This window comes from Amborella trichopoda, chromosome 13 (assembly GCF_054954075.1).
Source record: "Amborella trichopoda isolate Santa Cruz 75 chromosome 13, AtrichopodaSantaCruz75HAP2 v2.0, whole genome shotgun sequence".
Taxonomy (NCBI): Eukaryota; Viridiplantae; Streptophyta; class Magnoliopsida; order Amborellales; family Amborellaceae; genus Amborella; species Amborella trichopoda.
In genome coordinates, this window is record NC_142348.1 from 50681261 (window position 1) to 50703120 (window position 21860).

Here is a 21860-nt window from a genome sequence, read left to right on the forward strand (position 1 = left end):
CCCTCTTTTAGTTTGGCAATTGTTGATTTGGATATGAAATCAATCGTCTGATAATTGATTCTAAAAAGGCATTGGTATTATGCCCGTCCTATTTTTAATCCATTTTTAGTTATATTTTATATTTTTAAGTTTATCTGATATTTTTTTAAATCCTGTATTTTCTGAATTGTCAATTTGGACTGTTCCAAACCAACAATTTGACACAAGATCTAAGCAGTAAACCATCCACCTGGGTTTTGAAACATCGGTAGATATACTTTTTGCGTACCCTTCTCTCTCCATCTTGAATGTTTTGGTACCTCATTGTCTCTTGAATATTTTGGTAGCTTTTTCGATTTTAGTACCCCTCTCTCCATCTTTAATGTTTTGGTACCTCAGTGTCTCCCAATTCGGTACCTCTCTCACCATCTTTAATTTTGGCACCCTCCTCTTTATTTTAATTCATATTTACATATTTAACCATATTTTATATATTAGAACCCAAAAAATATTACAAGACTGGAATAAAAAATAGTGTTTAGGTCAAAGATTTGGACCCAAACCTGACCTGCCGGATCTAATTTTCGACCCATAGACCCAGATCAAGTCTAACCTCCAGTCTTAGTAACCATTTGACAATGACAAAGGCACTTTCTTTCTACTTTCCAAACCAGTCCTATTTTGTTAAGCATTTTCCAAGCCTAGAGATACTTGGACAGTTTCTCTTAACATGAGTACATTTGGTCTTGGAAAATGGTTTGATAGGGCTCCAGTTCTATTAAAACGAGTAAACCTCACCTCATAACTCATTGTAAATTGCAATTCAAGCATTCAAAAACTTTTAAATCGGCTTCAACATTATGATTGTGAAAAAAAAAAAGAATTTTAAGCTCTAAAAATAGTGTACATTATAAGAAATTATCTAGACAATCTATTCCGCTCTAAAAATAAGTATTCAGATATCCACAAAAATATATACTATATTTTGAGTTTTAAATTTTTATTATCAGTGTTAGAAATTGATTTTAGAGCCACCATGAAGATTTTTGAGGCCGAAAGTGCTTTCCGGACGAAGATATGAGGTCAGGCTTTCTTTTGTTTTCATAAAACCTAAGCCTCATAGAAACTTCGTCCTTTAGTCTTAGTCCTCCAAATAAGAGCCTACGACCTCAAATCTAGACCGACCATCATAAATGACTCAAAATCTGAACCACCCATTGGTGAGCCTAAATGAAAGTGGACCCCATACCCATATGGGTCACACGTGCTAGCAAATCCACTTATATAAATTAAGGATACGACAATGAGTAAAGTAAACAATGGCCGATACCATTAAAATGGTCCATTCACTTTATAAAATTATTAAGTTGACCAAATTATGCAATTTAACATTAGAGTATTGGTCGATAAAGCCCATTTCACTCATGCACCTCTTAAAAAAAAATTGTTAAAAAATGATGAGTTTGTCCTTGTTCATGATTTGGAACACCATACAAGCAAGCTCCTTTAGGTAATTGTGTCTACTTAAATTGCTGGAGCCTAATGACATGATTAGCCTTGCTTGTTTAGGCTAAAGAACTTGGATCAATGATTTTCAATGAAAATAAGAACTACCATTTTAATGTGCGCACTTTATTTAGGCACAATTATGATAATACTTATCCATGCTGAGGGTTAGGAACCGAAAACAAGCATTTATAATGAAAAAATGTGACTCATAACAAGCATTTCCATTTTACTTATAAAAAAGCATGTTCTGATTTTGAAACATTAAGCAAGCATGGTACTCTACATCATTTGGCTCGTCATGATTGTTCAGGTTATGAACCTGAGTAGGGGCCATTTGAATTTGGAAAACGTTTATAGAAGGATGCTACCTTAAAATGTAGAACTACGGATGCCCCTCAAAAATCCATCGGAAAAGGTAGTTTTAATGTTGAAAAGCCCTTTTCTTGATCATCTCGACATCGAGATGTATGACTATGAAAAATAAAAAGATTTTAAGTCTAAAAAATAGTGCATTTTACAACATATTATCTACGCCGTCCATTTTCAAGATTTTTATATGTTTATAGATTTGCTTAATTTTAACCATTTTTGAAATTTAAAATTTTATAATTAGATATAAAAATAGATTTTGAGATAATACTACAAACATTTTACATCAAAATTATATACCATGATAAAATTTGAAAGTGCACCTTACTTCTACATCTTCGAATGCATCCGTATGCAAACTGCACCCTTTGAATTTTCCAAATGATACTTCTTAAAAGATACCTCGATAAAATTAATCTTGAAAAGTAGCAAATCTATTATTAGATTGGATATCATCTCAACAATTTAACCATCCTCTTCTAAATAATTAAAGGAGAATATCTTCATGAATATGTATCCTGGCCTCAGTATACAAAATTGCAGCTTTTGTTCTCTGCAAGTAAATAAGGTTGCGGTTTATATGGAGCCGAGGCTCTAAACAATCAAAGCACAACGCACCTTCAAATAGTGTCGAGAAATATGGTTTCAATACTGGAAATCTTCTTAATAGCCTTAAAATATATTTTAATCTCTAATTATAAAATTTAAAGCTTTAAAAATAGTTTAAATCAAGTAGATCTATGAAAACTTGAAAATCTTGAAAATTGATGGTCTAAAAATGCATTACAAGATGCACTATTTCCAAACCTTGAAATCCATTTTATTCTTATGTCCATGCAACTTGATGTCGAGATGATCAATTTGATGATATTTGGGCATCAAACCAACCTCTTCTAATAAAATTATTGAAATGCGCTTTAATTTTGGATTCTTTAGAGCCTCAGCTCTATATAAACTTTTTCCAATAAGATAAATAGTGCAGATTCCAGACCAATTTCCGTGAGAGAATCTAATTACCAATCTATAACAATCTCAATCCCAAAGCACCTGATAAGATGATGAAGGATACAATTAAAGTCAAAAGACCTAAGCATAGGACAAATAATAATTCAAATTTAGATGTCACCTTCATTATATTAAATTGGATATAAAACTATTAAATAGAGAGTTTACTGTTCTAAGATAGTGCCTTATTGATAGGCCCAATTGGTGGTGCGCTTTTCTGGACGAGGTGCAACGGGTGTGCAGTTTAGAGAGAGAGAGAGAGAGAGTATCAAGATTAATCACATTGTAATAGAAAAATGGATTGATTAGTGGTAGTAGCTCAAGTTTCCATGCTGGTTCATGTCACGTGTGATGCATCCATTAAGAGAGTTAAAGATTGGGGCATATACACAATGAGACTACTTGCCATTGCTACAAAAATTGCTAAAAAATGTATACGATGTGATCATTTGTCCTTGCTAAGAAAATTAATTAAAAACACCCTAATCCTAAGCAATGAGACGCAAAATTTGGCACACATTAGGGCTGAGAATTTACCAGATTCAGATCTAAAACTCGAAATTTGGATCTTATTCGGATGTCGGTATCACTCCAATATATGGATCTGGATCCAAATTTTAGATATGAATGGCATATTCGGATCGGATATGATGACAAGTGGATCTGATCCAAATCCAACTCAATTTTTGAAATAGTGTATATTAATTTATATATATAGTTATATATTTATTATTGTATATGTATAATATATGTACTTTTTAAAAAATTTAGAAGACCTAATATAGATCCCATGGATCTGGATCCAGATTAGGATCCGAACATTCTAGATCTCATCGGATCTAGATTTCGATCCATGTATACCATTCAAATCCGGATTTGGTTGCATCCGGACCTGATCCGAAAAATACTCAGCCCTAGTGTTCATGCCTTTTCTCCATTGTTATGGAACTGTCATTAAATCAATTATTTAGTTAACGGTCTGGTCTAGTAAACAATGGGTTTGAGGATCACTCGAATTTTGTTGGACCAACTTTTAAAAACAAAAAAAATGTGAATAATTTTGAAAAATAAAACAAATGAAGTTGTTCGAATTTATTTGGTTGGTCGAATAAATTGATATTTTCATTAGTTAAAGTTAGTCGAACATTGATTTTGAATGATTTTATATCAAACTCGATTTTGTATTTGGACCAAACTAGCTACTATATTGGTCGACTGTTCAACTGATTGAACTAGCTAGTTTGGTTTGATTTTAAAAATAGCAATCCGCAAAATATCGGACATGTTTTCTTAAGCTTCAAATAATGAAAAACCTTCCGCGCCAACTAATTTCACATCCAATGGCTAAGCATGATGTTAGCCTGTTGTGAACATTTTATATTTTCCCTTGTAAGTTAATGGTATGTTTGATGAGGGATCAATTAATATGAGGGCAGTTTATCAAAATACCAAGAGAGATAAACTATTTAGCATTTGACCCATTCGCAATTATTGCCATGCATGATCATGTATTTTGTGATGGATATTTTGCAGATAGACACGGTTTCTATGAGTTAATGTAAAAATGAGTCACCTCTTAAAAATCCATTTTCAAGACGGATTTTTGGACCTAATTTTTAAGGACATGTAAGCTCTAACATGGAGATCATGAATATGAAGAAATAAATAAAATTCAAAAATTAGAAATAATAATTCTACAATAAACCATTTGGACAGCTAGTTTCAATTGTTTTTAAATGGACCACCTATTTGCAATATTTAAGATATATACTTTATACCTCGGGGACCGCAAATGTAGAAATGCGGTCCCCCCGCATGAAACAATTTTGTTTTACAAATTGAATCAAAAGACATAACACTGAAATGTTTAATATTCACGCTGTGGTTTTCATTCCCACTCAAAGGACATGGATGAATGTTAAATAACTCATCTTTCATGAGCATTTAGATAGGAATTTCCCTACCTAGTTTTTAGAGTAAGAGGTCCTAGTGTTTACAAGAGAGGAAGAAAAGGGGGAGATTTACTAGAGAGTAATCGGATTTTAGAGACATTAGAAAGATTGGTGAGAAGATATATTTTAGAGGGTGTATAAAAATGCTCATGCGGGAGCATACAATTCAATAACTCCCACAGGAAAAATGGTTACTTGGGAGATGTTTTTAGATACAAATTTTTTTATCCATCTAAGTAACACTAGGTGATTATTTTCTAGAAAAAGGTTGGATTTTTAGATTCTTGAATATCAATATCACGCTCTCTAGAAATTGGATAGTTCCTATTCAATCTTGGAATTTGTCAAAAAAATTTAGGCACATAGAAGAGTGTGAGTTAGTTTTTCATCTTAAGATTAGTCATTGGGTTTTAGAGATTGAATCTCCACTATTTGGTATCCAAAAGATATCACTAACATGAGTATTTTCCAAAGGAGCAAATGGACAATATGCTCCTGCAGGAGCATAAATCATGAACTAGTTGGATTACGTGCATTACATGTATATATGAAATAAGTGATCATGTAACAGTTTCTCTTTCATTTTTATCTCCCTCTCTCTCCATGTATTTTAAGGTGCTGATTCAACAACAGACTTAATGAGAGTAGGTTCATTTAAAAGTTCTATATAATGCATCAATACCGATTCCAAGCTCGTTTGTTTGCCTTCTAAAAGGCAATAAAACATGCATTCAATTTGGAAATTCCACCCATGTTTATAATATAAAGAATGATCATTCCAATTTCCAATTTTTCATATCAACTTACTGTGTCATTTAGCCATTACTCTCTATATTGGATTTGAAAATAACGATAGAATGCACCAAAATCTTCAAAGTTGCAATACCCTCTTAGCCATTAAGAAGTAAGAACACATACACTCCAATATGATCTCAGCTAACACTCATAATCAAATCATAGACTTAGCACTACCCTTAATTCAAACATAGTTTGGATCTACTTCACAATATGGAAGACGGATCAGAGCACATAGTGAGGAACAATGGATTAGAGCATATACTGTGAAATATTCTCTCTTTCTATTCTTGATCTGCAATTATTTGTCGGAACTAGGAAGTTACATTGTCTGGGGCAATACTTCGTCGGGTCATTTTCTCTTTTACTTAACATAAAATTGATTTCACTACAATGTTTGAGAAATCGCCAATGTAATTCAGAATCGGCCATAGTGAGGTCAGGAGATGGGTGGTTTTAGGTTAAGGAACCCTGGAATTGTTCCATATCTTCCGACTTTCCTCCTTTATATATTTATTATCTTTATGCATTGAGTCTGTATCAGGTTTGACAATCGGACTAGGATTTTCGAAGGATCAAGTCTGACCATGGTTCCTGTTTTCAAAACACTCGTTTTAAAGTACGCACCCACAAGAGAGAGAGAGAGAGAGAGAGAGAGTTGATATTAAACATGACCATAAATTATGGGTATCTTCAGTTTTTTTTCCCTCACCTCTGGTACCGAATGATGTCCCAGAAAATGCTTTAACATTTGAAAAAATTCAGTTTTTAATCTCGTATTGGCGCTTAGACTATGTTCTTATTTGAAAACATCTTCCATATTCTTGAAAACATCTTACATGAATATGGTGTAGAAACTCCATCAATGACAAAAAATAGTACTTTTTCTAAAGTCATCTCACTAGCAAAGAGGATACAAAATTTTGTGAAAATCATTCATCGCCAGCCCTAGCATTACAAAACATCAAGAGCTTGTGAATTTACGCCCTGTAAGCTTGTCTGATTCATAAGGGATATGATTGATTAGGCCACTCGCCGTGCTGCACAGACCAACCACACACCTATCAGACCACAAATCTCTCTCTCTCTCTCTCTCTCTCTCTCTCTCCAACTTACTCATCCTTCATCTTTTAGATCTTCTCTGGATCAGTCTTGTGCATATTTTTCTTGAACTGCTGCCTCACCATATTGACAACAGGCTCTGGATTGTGTTGCCGCAACAACAAACCTCATTCAATTTCCTGCATGAAGTTAGTGTACCCATATCTAATCCATCAACAACTAAACTTACTGAACACACACATTCAGATTAGTAGTCATTTTCTGCTTTTCTTTCTGGAATATACATATCTACTTTAGCTGGGTATCCCATATATATACTAGAGAATTCACTAAAAATAGTGATACACACAAAAACTTCATTTTCAAGCCATTTGCATGTTTTTATTTACTTCACATGAAGAACACAAAGATCACAAAACAAAACCAACAAAACATACGGAACACTCAAGTCGTGCGCTGGGTAGTGTGCATGCTTATTGTCTGTCATGGTGAGGGTTTGAATCCCTCCATTATCATTAACCGGATATACAATATATACTTTCCTTTCACACAACAAATCTCACACATGCCTAGAAACCGCCAGAACGAGTCCACAAATTCTAGCATCATGGGCATATGAAGTCTCTCATGCACCCCATTACCCACATACTTCAAGGAGAAGGAAATGGGATTAGTCTTGAAGAGGAAAAACAAAATTTCTAGCATGCAGTGAACTAATCTATAGATAACAAGGTCCTGTTAGCCACTTGATCAAGGAGAAAGTTTCGTCAAGCACATGAAAAATAAACATTACCAATTGAGACGCATGGGAAATGCAACTAGGAAATATAGATGACTAGCCAGGAGTTAACACTCCCCCTCATGAAAAGGGCCATAGTAATGGAAAAGGGGTAGCCATAACGAGAAATTTCTGATGTATAATTTTTAATTTATTTTTGTGTAAGAAGAAAAACTAATAGCTAGAAAATCCTTTGCGTTTTCCTGAGATAACCAGCAAAAGGAATTTGAAGCAATTTTGTGTTATTTAAACTCAAAACAGATTGGATACTTGCAGTTTACACAATCACTAATCCAGAATGTGAGGATGTGTGCCAGTTTAGGTGATCCCCATAACCAGCACCTAAAAATAAATTGAAAATCTCCCCCTCTTTGAAAGGTGTGGATGTGTGGAATTCGAGACTATAAAACAAAAATAAAATTATTAATTTTCTTTATTATTAAATCCGAATTCCATGTACAAGTGTTACAATATACTGCTGTAAACAAAAAATAAAACCCTAAATATAACCCAAAACCTTTCTTTTTACCACCAAAAACCAAACTTCTATGTATCAATTTAAGTACAAATAATGTTCCAGAAAAATCAGAATAACCAAGCAGCTAAGACTAAAAAATAACTAAATAGCTGGAAAGACTTACTGGATTATGCTCAAGGTCAACCTCATAGGACTTAGTACACCCCACACTCGATTTTCTGACGAATAGCACACTTCGATCCTGATGGTCTTGCTGAATTTTCAAAGCCGAGAAGCTTCTATAAGCAATACTTCATAAACTAGGGTTTTAGAGAGCATAAAAGACAATTAGGATTTGGTTAGAACTCCTTAGGAACATATTAGGGCATGCCTCAAAGGCACCTCCCTTTCTAGGCTAGGTGCCCCTCTCTACAATGTAACCTTATTAGGGTTCGCATGCTACCCCCTTTAAATTTATTATAGGGTGGCATGCCACCTAGAGAGAGAGGGAGGAGAGAGATAATAACTAGAGATGTTAGAGAGAGAATTTGGGGCGTGGAGGAGAGAAAGGAGACAGAGGCTCCAATTGTGTCTTATGAGGAGGGGGGCTCACCTCCTTATACAAGTCTCAAGACCCCCTAGGTAATGCCTATTTAATGATTAACCTTGATCAACTAGGAATTTAGGAAATCTGTGAGGTGAGAGAAAAACTTTGAGCAATCTATCCCACAAATCAGCCATTATAATTTAGGGAGGCATACCCAAATCCATTTCTAGTCTAATTAGGATAAAACCAATTTAAACACCTAGAACTTCGTTATTTGTCAGTAATGGTGGAAAGTCAAACTAATATTTTTGGTCACTCCTACCAAAAAAAAAAAGGTCACATATTACATTTAAAAGATGGGATTGCATACAATGAGACCATTTACCTTTGGTATAGGGAGGTCACAATTACTTACAACCATCCTATGTGAAATCTGATAGCTTGAGTGTGTCACAAAGTTCGAGAAAATTTCTTTTAAACTTTGAGCTTGGTCAACGAAATAAATGTCGCCACCTCATTTTACATCCAATGATCAAGATTAATAGTGACCACCTTGTACAAAAGGTAAATGTACAAGAGATGATTGCATAATGCACTATAAATGAATCAAATTTGGTCAGTTACACTCACACTCCCACTAAATTGCATAATGCACTATAAATGATATATATAAGCTCTCACGGCCTTTAAAAGCCACAAACCCCAACACTCTTATTTCCCTATTAACCTAATTTATTTTGTTGCGTTCAAGAAAGCCCATTTCCATTAGGGCATGAACAAGAAAATAGAGACGATGATAGCATTTCATGCCACTACAAACACAAAAACAGATACAGTATCAACTATGGAGAGTATTCAAGCTATAGGTAAGTCCCTGGGGCTTGGTTTGGTTAAACACCAAAATGAAGTAATTTCTTAATGATATTCCTTTCCTTATTCAAAGTTTTCTCCATGGAAGCATTGTTTGCATTCTTGTGATAACCATAACTGTGTACTGTAATTCTTTGTCTAACAACTCAGCCACATAAGATAACGATAGAGATCCAATGGAAAATGCCAAGAAAAAAATCAGCATCAAAACTTTGTAAAAATAATCCAAACATTAACACAGTTAAAATTTTTGGAGAAATTGAAGCATCTATGTTTTCAAGATATTGTTTGGAAAGTTGAGCCGAGTTGAGTTGACTTGCTTCAGTCGATTCCACTCAGATTCTAGAGTCAAACTAGTAGTAAGCTTCTGTTATATGGTAATGTCAAACATTGATCCCTACGTTACATGAGAATTTTAGAAAACTTCCTGGGTATCAGCTCTCTCAAATGAGTTGTGTCAAAAACTTTAAAAAAATATTCTATAACGGGAAACTAGAAACTGAAAATTCCAATGTTTTCCTCACAAGTGGCTGAAAATTTCAAGTTATGATTGCTTGGACATATATGATACAATGTAGGAAGGACATAAACATGCATATCTGTCTGAAATGAACACACTTTCTCAGGGATACGATGTACCAAGGATATAAACATGCATATGAACACACTTTCTCTCCCCATTTGAATTCATATCCCTTTAATCAAAGTCAGGCAAGAATACAAAGGCTCAATGCCTGGAAGCTGGCCTCGTGAAGTTATAAGAGAAAATTTTAGTGGCCAAGATTGCAATAAAGTGGGGAATACCTGATGCTAATAACCAACAAATGGCCTAAGAGCTCAAGGAAAGAAAGGTTCCTTATTTCCTAAAATTCAAATACTCTCGACAAGTCTTTAAATTCTTAATGTATATATGTCAGTGCTATCATGGAATGTCCATGGTTTCAAAGGCCATGGCTGGTTATTGGATATTGGAGTACTCACAAATCAGAAAAATATTGGACTCTTATTTCTTCTAGAAAAGAAATTGCCTATTGAACTTACTGATGTGTGGGCACATAAACATCTACATTAACCGTTCAATCACATAAACATCTACATTAACCACCAAAAATCAATCACATAGACATCCACATTAACCACCAAAAATCAATCACACAGACATCTACATTAACCACCAAAACTCAATCACATAAACATCCACATTAACCACCAAAAAACAATCACATACCAATATCCATTGACTATTACTCTAAATACATATGGCCTTTCAAGATAGCAACGTATTCCCCCGAAATACAATTGTCTAAACAGTAGACTTAACAGCGACATAAGTTCATATTCCTGCTACTCCATTGACTTCATATCAAATTACAGAGAAAATAAACATAAAGCCTCATCTCAACAATTGTTAAAGAAAACCAAGCTTCCTAAATGTGGAAGCGGATGACATTTTAATTGCTGAATGCAAAAATATTTGTTCCCAATCACAATACTTCTGTAATTTGTATGTTACGAGAAATCAACAGACATAAATAAGAATATAGAGAACCAAATTGCCTAAGAGAACTCAACATGCCACAATGGAATTGCTTACATCCTATGAACAATACGGCCTATGATGTACTCATTTAAGCAACTGTTAATGGAGTGCCATTTTTGGTGGTATGACTTTTGATTCCACCATGTATTCAACCTTTGCCAATGGTAGCAATCCTATGGAGCAGTTAGTATTGCATTGAAAACCACTCATCTGTGAAACTTTCCCAATGGAATATGTAACTAATGAGATGGTTTTCCTCAACTTTTTGGTAGCTTGAATTTTTTCTTTTGTGCAATGTGGCTTAGGTTTAGTTGGAGGATTAGAATCAAATTTAGTTGGCTCTGTACATGTTCACCCACCATTTGGCAGCAGACTCTCTATAAGCTAATAGCTTGAGATACAAAGAAAATGATACAAACCTTTTCTTTTATCTTTTCTCAGACTAAATCCAATGTGAAATGGTTATAACTTTCACAAAACAACAAAACATGTCCGGCATAATTGACAGACCCTCGAGCAAGTAAAAAATAATTGAAAACGAGCAATATATAACGACACAATCAAAGAAAACATCATCCCAGAAAAAGAACCAAAACTCACAGAGATTGTAACTATTTAAGCATAAAAAAAAGAAATGAAAAAAGAATAGCAATACAAAAAGCCATACATGATGGTAGCATGACAACAAACAAGTAAAGTGAAGGCAATGAAATCGTACTGCATAATAGTTTATCAAATCCTACTGCATAATACAACCTCCTAAATAAGCTTTCATCAATAAACAAAAATAAAAAGAATGAAAGAATACTGGTTTTATGAATGCATAAAACCAAATGAAAATTAGTTCAATGACACACCACAAAAACAACATCATCAACGACAGCAACAATGATCAATTAATCAAACACCTAAAACCCAAAAAAAAATACATAATAGACACAAAATTAAATTAATCAAACTCTCGAGCCCCAAATAGTGCTTCTCAATAAACAGAAAACCCACATCAAAATTTGGGTATTTTCTTCTTTGTGCATAACCAGGAAAATAAAAAGGAAACAAAAAAAAAAAGGCTCTATGGAGACTTGGGGCTAATATTTTTTGAGCTTAATCAGGAAAAATCTCAGAAAAAAATCTCATTCGCATCTGCGATTATCTTTTGTGAGCTCTAAAAAATAAAAAAATTATAGAGGACTCACTGTAGCTTTCTCTGAGCTCTTAGCTTGCAGCAATGAAGGCGATGAGGGCACACTCACATCTGCGATTATCTTTTGGTTTCTCAAAGGATCAATGTTTACATTTATGTGAGTGTATTTCGAATCAATATGATTGGTGTTTTGGTTTCTCAAAAGATTAATTTTTACATTATGTGAGTGTGTTTCGAATCAATACACTAGACGGGTTACCTGCATAAATCCCTTCAAGCATCGTAAAAGCTAAAAGACTGTTAAAGAACCAGAGATAGGATAAACCAAACCCTCGATAAAAGGTTTCCTTGTTTCTGTAATATGAATAAAAGGCATCGAGAGAGAGAGAGAGAGAGAGAGAGAGGAGTATCTAGGTCAAATTAGACAGTGACAGATAATAAATTGCATAGTAAGAAGCCCTGGGTGTGAAAAAATACCTTGGAGCTGAGGAGATTAAAGTCTTGTTTCTATCTTTGCCTCAACCTCCACCTGAAAATCGTCAAATTTCATACACAATACAGGTCTTAATAACCGATTAAATTCAAAGATCACCGGTTGAAAGCGTTAACCGGTGGGAGAGACGGTTAAGGTGTCATCTCGAGATTCATCAGATCCTCACATGATCATTTCCCAAAGGCCCCGGTTTCTATGCGTCCAAGCCCGCGTATGTAGAAATACGGACCAATTGATAAATCTATTTTTGAAATAGATTTTTGGACTTAATTTTTAAAGACATGTAATCTCAAACTTAGTGAAAATCATGAATATAAATAAGTAAATAAATTTTAAAAATTAAAAATAATAATTCTAGTAAGAAAACATTTGAACCGTTGGTTTTCATTGGTTTTAGATGGAGCACGTAGATGCTTTACACGTTTTGGACCGCATATGTAGTGATTTGTCCAGCCCGCATGAAACAATTTTCCTTTCCCAAAATATTAGTAGATTTTTTAAACAGAATAAATTACCCCAATAAACAAAATTTAGTGCCGAAAATGGCTTAGATTTGGTCTTTTTCCCGGTAATAGGGCTGGTAAAGGGCCCGCTTGGGTGAGGCCGACCTATTCTGGCTCTATTCCCCTAAGGGCCAGCCCAAGCCCAGACTAGGCCGTAGCCCTATCCAAGCCAAGCTGGACTAAATAAGATTGTAAATATATAATGAAAAATGAATTAAAAAATAAAGATTGGGCCGAGCCAAGGGGTGGCTTGGCCGAGCCCTCGGGTGGGTCAAGCCCTATTTTTTGGGGCCCGGGCCAGGGCCATTGTCTGGGAAGAACCTTGAAGAAATGCATCGCTTCCAAGTTCGGACATAAAGGATCTATAGGTGACAAGGATATATGTCTAAGCTTTCTATGAAATTATTGAAATACCTTTGACATGTGTCCCATAAATAGCGAAGCGATATTGAAAACCGTTTCGACTCGGTACATTTCCAAAGGACTTGCAAAATTATCAGGGTTAGGGTTTAAGTTGATGTGAAACTTCTCTCCAATTCGTGCTTTGGCATTCAGTTCGTGGGGAAGTTATTTCCTAAAGAGAGTCACACACATTAGATGGTCTGCCAACAACCATGGGAAGGCGGGTGCATGCGCTTACCGACTTTCTCATGAATCAAACATCAAAAGCGGGGACTAAAATAACGAAACCGATGTAAGATTTTTAAAAAGAGTAAAGAAATTTGAATTTGGTTGATGAGCTCGCCTGTACATCAACCAGAGAAGAGAGTTGGTGCAGAATTCGTGCGACTTCATGAATTGAAGCCTACTTATTCGTCAAACATGACTGATTAAGGAAATTTTTTATGGCCTTTTTTTCATTCTTGCCTATGAAGGCATGGCCAGCATACTGCTGCCGACACATTCAAACAGGACTCTAGTATATGACGCCGTTTCGATTCTACGTAAACATAATAGCGTTAACTTGTTACGCCCCTATAGCATACATTTGAGGGAGAAAGAACTTTAGGTCCTGTTTGCACTAACCAACTTTACCTATTAGGGTTTCTCACCTCCACCTAGTGTTCGTAAAACTGGCCGGTTAGATTGCTCGTGGTGGGGTGGCGATTCCAGTTAGGGCTGGTTTTGCCGTATACATGGTAAGACGGAACTCTGCAATGTCGAACCGGCAGTTTTTTTTCAAAACCAACTGGTTTTCCTAACCCGTCCGGTTTATTGTTGTTTTCGTGCGTTATAACACCGTTATGACACATTAAATAATAACTGTTATTAAACACATGCCCGTTATTTTCATAGATCAAGATTTTGCAGCTTTTTTTCTTCCATTTTGTAGTTTTTTTAGTTAAATATTGATGTTATACACCGTAAAGTTTCTATAGATTATCTATTATTGAATCAAAAGTCGAAAAACAAAGAGTTCTTGGCGGATTGAAATGGGGATTTTGAAAATTAGAAATTTCTACCATTCTATCAAATGCAGCTTTAATACCTCATAGATTTTCAAAAAAATGGAGGGCTTTGATTGATTGTTGAAGGATTCAATGTTTGCATATTTCAAATTTACCAAAACGATGAAGATTTGAGCTTTTTTTGGGCCCGAAGTACTACTACTCGAAGAACTGTTTTTATCCAAACAAATTGATTTCTGATCGATCAATTGATCGATTTTTATCAAATTAATCACTGAAGTTTAATCATAAAGTGTCCTTATCTATCAAATAAACTAGCTATTTTGATTTACTATTGATTAAAAAATTTTATATCAATTTTTTTTTGCAGCGTTTTTTCCTGAAATTATCGTGAAGTAAAAAATTTGCAATTTTTTGAACAAAGATCTCAATAGTGAATAAGTTTTCATGAAATTTGGAGCATTTGAATCTTAATTGAAGTATCGATCATATCCCCATATCAATTTGTTCAAAAAATGAAAGATCTGGGGTTGATTTCGACTCTAAAGTTTTTGTATTCTTTGACTCGATTTTAGGGTTCTAAAAACATTTTTTTTTTAAATAAAATTACGTTTTGTTTTTATAAAAATATGAAATTTGTGATGAATATGAGAAACAAATAATATCTTCTTTTTTTTCTAAATTTATATATTTTTGGTGAGCTTGTTGGATTGTTTTTAATGTTATATATTTTTTTACAAAAATATGTTTATTTGTGATAAATATGAGGAAAAAATTTGTTTTTTTTTAATGTTATACATTTTTGGTGAGCTTGTTGGATTGTTTCCAATGTTTTATACATTTTTTTATAAAAATATTATTTTGTGATGAATATGAGAAAAAATTTATTTTTAAGGTTATTTTTTGTGTATGTTACTGATGTCTGTATTCTCAACTTCTTGTTTAGTTGTGACATTTTCTTCTAATTTGTTTTTTTATTTATTACAAGCTATCTATCATTTGTTGCAACTTCATACTCCTTAAATCTGTTTCTTAGCCTCTATGAAGAAAAGAGGTAGGAACTAAAAAGTGCTTTACTAGAAACTAAAAAGTGCTTTACTCATCTCTCATGTTTCCGCATGCTGAAATAAATAAAAACTTAGCCTGCTTTTTATTTCTATTTTTAAATATGCATCTTAATTCTACATTTTAAAGTTGCCATCTTATATAAATTTTTTTTTTCATGTTAAAACCCAACTCAAAAGGTTACTGAGTAAATGAGGTTTGGCCATTTCAAAATCGATTTGGTCATTTCAAAATCGATTTGGCCATTTGAAAATCGACTTGGCCATATTTTTTTAAAATATGAGATTTGGCCATTTGAATGAGCACTTAACACCTTGACCCACACCCTGCATTTGATAACCAAGTTATTAAGTAAATGAGGTGCTGTCTCTTACTACCTTAACTCACAACCCTTCCAAAAGCTGGGAACATCATGCTACAAAAAAATACGTTCTCAAACCCAATTCTAAACCGTGTCAAAGGGTTTTCAACATTAAAACAACATTTTTCAACATCAATATTAAAACAATATAGAAACATATATTGTTGTATCATCTATTGTTAGTTGGACTTATCATTCATTGTTACTTTACCCATTGAATTTATATGAAATTATAAAGTATCTTGCATATTTTCATAATATTCAAATATTAAATTATATAAAAAGTTGTATCAAATTTTTTTATAAGAAAAATGTATGTAATGTGATGGTGTATTCTTAATCAAGTTTTTCTATTTGTTTTTAATAATTTTTGGGGATTTTGACCCTTTTTTTTTTTTTTTTTAAATCTACTTGACCGGTTAGTCCGGTTAACCGCTTCAATTAGTCTGATTCCTATTCGAACCGCTCCCAACCTCATGACCGGTTAACCGTTCCGGTTCGATTTTGCGAAGATTGCCTCCACCCATGTAATAGTAGAAGTAGAAAACGCCCACCTTGATCGGCTACTAAATTCCTGGATGTTGACTTTAGCAGTCCTTCCTGTCAACGAAACTCCACCAAAAAGTCCATAGTATTGAAAAAAAAAAGAAAAAAAAGACCATCTTCCTTCATTAATGAATAACTGTCTTTCATAAACTTGTTGGGACCAAATGGGGCCTTAGTCTATGCGGTCGCTTGAATGTTAAAACCCTATTTGGGTTCTTGGCAGCAATACTTGAGCGTTGTCTTTACAATACTCGAGCAAAACCTGATCAGACTCGTACTCAGCTCTTTTTTTTAATATTACTTTAATATGTTTTTCAATATCTTTTTAATCGTTAACGGTTCTATTATTGGTATTAACTTGTTTCATTCTTGAGAGTCCCTCGTGAAATATCAAGCTGATATTATTACCCCTCTGATGAAATTCCAGGGCAATTTTATTCCTCACTTGTAAAAAAAGGTTCATCCAAACAGAACCTAACTAGCTAGAAGATAGCTCATATTAAATTAACCATGTTACACAACCAGAGAGAGGTATGGAGAGAGATGAACCATTAAAACGCATGATTACCATTGAAAAGAGAGAAGAGAGTAATGCAATCACCAAGTAATTAGATCAGTTACATTGGACATTATTATTATTATTATTATGTACAAAGTACAAACTACATATCCATGTCAAAGCACATCATATTGATATTCTCTTTTGAAGTCAGATTGCCAAGCTTAATGACCTCTCCAATATTGTCATATTCCTCAACACATCCATGTCAAAGCACGTCATGTTTTTTTATTTATTTTTGGTAAATCAGTGAGGTAAAAGGCCCGGTACCTGTTTTTCATTAACTAAAAAAAAGGGAAGATACAAATCAGTGTTAGAGTCATATCATAGGGCCAATGCCTATTTTTCATTAACCAAAAAAAGGGAAGATACAAATCAGTGTTACAGTCGTATCATAGGGCCAATGCTGTCAGATCTCCCCATGTTTAAGGATTTTCTGGGTTAGAGAAAACAACCACTCAACCATGCTATTTTGGAGACATTATGGCACTAATGTACCAATTTCCTGTACCCACTTTTTCACCAAACACCTCTGGTACCCTCCATCTCCAAAGGAGGAAAAACCTATGCTTTCTACTCTTTGGGTTTTCTATACCCAGTTCTTCATTCGAAAGATAACTTTTGTGTCCTCTTACCTCTAAAAATTTGAGAAGAACATGAGATATCTCTCTAACACTAAATTATGAAGAAACAATGGTCTAAACCAACATCTTCTATCCCCCAACAGACCTAATGAGGGAGGGTGGCGCCCAGAGCTGTGGTCCGGGGCTCAGAGTGAGAAGACATAGGAGGATATCCTTTACAGGCTCTCTGTAATTGGTGAAATCGTTCTAGATCAAAATTCTTTGACTTCATTAGTTTGTATTGTTTTTCACTGAATCTTGAAGCAAAAATTCCTTCAAAAGATGGTTCTCTCTTGGTCCTGAGGAAGAAAGTGTAGCCAGCCATGGCATACACAGAGGTGACAAAGAAACAGATGGGCTCCATAACATCCCATGAGAGCTCCCAGAAGGTTAGCCTCATGAAGAAAGCTGTCTGGGCCGCTACAATCCCTAGACCGCATGATAGCTCTCGACGTACGAGTTGCTCTGCAAGACCATCGATATCCTCCTTCTCCTTCTCCATTTTCTCTAGTTCTCGTCGTCTGGGATCATCCGGCACCGACATGGCTACAATGTTTTCTACAGCTCTTGCAACCTGAATCAAATTTCAAAAGAAGTCCATTATGAGCACATAAACCACCAAGTTATCAATAGCTCTTGTTACCTAAATCAAAATTTGTAAGCAGCCATTATTAGCATAGAAACCATTCTTAGATTTTTTTTCTTTTATAGGTGTTGGTGATTAATAATTCAAATAGAAAAGAAGTAAGTTTACATCAAGATCATGTGTCCCTTGTGCTAAAAAGTCCCAGTAGCCCCTAGTCATCTAATCTAAAATTGGGCATTTTGAATATCTTAATGGTTAATGTCTTCATAAATATGTTTTTATTTAGAATAATTAGTATAAATAAATGATATATAATTATTGATTTCACATTTGAAGCAGCTGAATGTGACTCTTGAATCAAAATCTACTAATATAATTTTAAACCATGAATTACACTCATAAGCATTTCTTCTCCAGTGAGATTAGGACAAATTATTTTTGTTGAAAAGCTAGGCTCCAAAATCCGAAAGGCTAAAACCAAAAAAATCTAAGGCTGATTTTTAATCGAACGCCCAATACCATTTGATCTGAACCGTCCATTTATGAACCCGTACCACAAGCCAGCTGGCCAACCAAAGTAAAAAATGACCAAAACACCCCACTATCTACTCATGTTACCAGGCAAGTGAAAAAACAGAACAGAGGCTCTGCTTCGATATTTTAGAGAGAGAATTTCAGCTGTGTTTGGAGAGAGGTTTTGGAAGAAAGTGTATCAGACACGTCAAAAAAACGAAAAAGTCGTTATTTCAGAAAAACAGTCGGAAATTCCGCCATTTTCATAATCCATGACTTTTTTTCTTCCAAACGAAAAGGAAAACCCTCGTACCCCAAAGACACCGTCATTTTGGTAAAAGAATCAAAGGTATTCAGTCATTTTAAGAAAAAATAAGTTACTGAAAAACAAAAAAAAAATTGACAAATCTCTCACCTGCTCCGGTCTAAGAAATACCAAGTCACCGAGCACTATAACGCTTCCGTTTTCTTCGAGCTTTTTCACGATATTTAGCGAAATATCGGTGTTCGTAAGGCCGATTTTTTCTCTGCAAATTCTCACGAACTCATCGTAGGTTATGCAGGGCTTTTCAAGCTCTCTGAGCGAAGCTTTAATGGCATCGAGCTGAGCAATCTCAACCAGCTTTTGCACGTCTTTCACCGTGACCCTGACTCGCAGAGGATCGACGGCTGGGGGTGCTAGGGTTTCGAGGTGGAGGCGATCGTGGCCGTTGATCTTCTTGATCTTCTCCATGAGCATGTCGCCCAAGGGGAGGGAGAAGACCTCCGGCGATGTGGCCGCCTGAAAAATGCCTCTGCGCTGCAAAAATCGACGGAAGTTTTGCTTCTCACTGGAAATTGATGGGTTTTCTGGCAACTTGGGGATTTTGCTTATGTAGATGGAGGTGGGCCTGGGGTTCGGTGGTCTGTGCATTAGTTGTCTCAGAGCTCTACGAGCTGCCATTTTTAAAGAGAGAAATGCAAAGAGATCGTGAGAGTGAGAGACTGGAGACAGGCGAGTTCAATGACACCAAGAAAAGGAGGGCGATGGCGATTCTTTTGGAAATGCGGGGGAAATATAGAGAGAGAGAAAGGGAGACGGAGATTTAATGCGAAGACTCCGAAAAAGGAGGGCTATTCGATTTTGAATTGCAGGGTTAATGGGAAGGACCCTGTCCCTTATATAGGCAGATGAGAGAGAAATATTTTGACAGAGAAATAGATGACAGCTTAGAGAAAAGAGAGAAGCAGACAAAGAAGATAGAAGGGCATATAGGCATTTTGACATTTAGAGAGAGAAACAGACAAAAATGAGCGAGGAAGAAGAGAGAGGGGGGGTTGACGCACGGCGAAGGGACCCTTTGGTTCCAGAAAAAAATGACACCAGAGAGAGAGAGAGAGAGAGAGAGAGAGAGAGAGGACAGTTTAGAGAGAGAGAGGAGGAAAGTGAAAGTAGAGTGAGAGAGGCGCATCTCGCGCCTCGACGGCTGACGCAAGGCGATGGAAACCGCTGGTTTCCAAGCGCGGCGGGAGATCTGACTAAATGACGGAAATACCCCTTAACCGAATTCTACTTTACAATTCAAGACACAGAGAGACCAGATGTTTCTTTGTTGAGCCACGTAAGCGTCTCTGCGAAAATGTTTATACATAGCCGAGGCTTTAAACGATCAAATTAAAGCCTACCTCAAACATTTCATTAAAAGAGGTTGTTTTTTATGCTCAAATTGATTGTCTCGACATCAAGATGCATGCAAATGACAAAAAAAGTGGATTTCAAGTTTTGAAAATAGTTTATTTTATAACGTATTTTTTTATCGTCAATTTTCAAGTTTTTATATATCTCTCAATCTATATTATGTTTTAAGATTTAAAATTTATAAATAAAAATAAAAATATATTTTAAAGCTATCAAAAATATTTTCAGCATTGAAACCATATTTTTCGACACCATTTGAGTGTAGGCTCTAATTTAATTGTTTAAAGCTAGGCTCCATACTGCACCCTTATATTAAAGACAATTAAACTTAGTGCTTTTTACATTATTAAGTTTAAATTTTTTTAACTTTTAAAAAAATTAAACTTAGTAACGATTAAAGGCACATGCCGTATGCGTTATAAATAACGGTTTACGGCATCAAATTAAGTAACGGTTTACGGCTTCAAATTAAATAACGGTTTACGGCATCAAATTAAGTAACGGTTTACGGCTTCAAATTAAGTAACGGTTCGTGGCTCTAAATTTCGGTGTGTTTCGGCAGAGAATAGATAAATATCGGTTCGGCGATGGGGTTGATTTTGTCAATTTCTCAGGCAGTAGAGGACAAATGTTAAAGGGGTATTTTCGAACTTTAGCCCACATGGTTAAAGTCTACAATGGACGTCAGCCAGCCTTAGGTTTCTTGCGGGGGTCCACTCGTCAAATTTAGGAAGTGCGGGTCCAGCCTCATTCCCCCAACGTAAGAGAGAGAAAGACGTTTTTTTGTCTCCCTTAGGTTAAAACTAGAGAGAGAGTTCTTATTCTTTCTCTTTGCTTGGCACTAGTGAGTTTTTTCCCTCTCTCTTTCTCTCTTCATTTTTTTTTTTGTGTAATGCTTTGAGTGTGGTTTGCATGAGGTTGCAGCTTTGAACGATCTAATTAAGGACCACATCTAAATTTTATCGTAAATATGTTTTTTATATAAATTTTTTTTAAGATGGATAATCTATTTTCATCTCTAATTATAAAATTTTAAATTCTAAAAATAGATCAAATCCAGTAGATTTATAAACACATCAAAATATTGAAAATAAACGGCTCAAATAATGTGTTACAAGATACATTATGTTGTGGACTCGAAATCTTTTATTTTTATTTTTGTATCCATACATCTCGATATTTCCAACATCCAAACAACTTTATATGATGGATTTTTTAGGTGCACTTTTAATTCTACATTTTTAGGTAGCAGGCTTATATAAATCTTTATATATATATATATATATATATATATATATATTTTTTTTTTTTTAGGTCTTCCTAAATGCGTAAATAGATATAAATATTTTTTAAATGAGAGATAGCGCCGATTCAAATCGATCTAGATCACCAATCCAACAATCCAAAACATGCCTAGAAGTTGAAGGATCCACCCAACCGCCACACAATTTGAAGCACAGATTGAAACTACAGAGAGACGAGGTTCCTTAGGCTAGAACCCTTAACTTAAAATGAGG

At 34.9% G+C, this 21860-nt stretch overlaps 1 protein-coding gene and 1 long non-coding RNA gene across 6 annotated transcripts; both read right to left on the bottom strand.

Annotated features, from left to right (window-relative positions):
• Window positions 1–6408: 6408 nt before the first annotated feature.
• Window positions 6409–12545, bottom strand: LOC110008245 (uncharacterized). 5 transcript variants are annotated; one of them, XR_016048433.1, is made up of 4 exons: window positions 12485–12545; window positions 8091–8180; window positions 6726–6850; window positions 6409–6649 (listed from the first exon to the last, which is right to left on the bottom strand). It is a non-coding gene; the product is annotated as an uncharacterized LOC110008245 (long non-coding RNA). The 5 variants fall into 5 exon arrangements; XR_016048434.1 differs by lacking the exon at window positions 12485–12545 and adding an exon at window positions 12060–12384; XR_016048435.1 differs by lacking the exon at window positions 12485–12545 and adding an exon at window positions 12267–12284.
• Window positions 12546–17193: 4648 nt separating this feature from the next.
• Window positions 17194–19797, bottom strand: LOC18445928 (calcium uniporter protein 3, mitochondrial). Its single transcript, XM_006856054.4, has 2 exons — window positions 19081–19797; window positions 17194–18140 (listed from the first exon to the last, which is right to left on the bottom strand). Exons 1-2 carry the CDS (start codon window positions 19606–19608, stop codon window positions 17673–17675), a joined length of 996 nt encoding a protein of 331 aa, XP_006856116.1. The 5' UTR covers window positions 19609–19797; the 3' UTR covers window positions 17194–17672.
• Between the last annotated feature and the right edge of the window lie 2063 nt (window positions 19798–21860).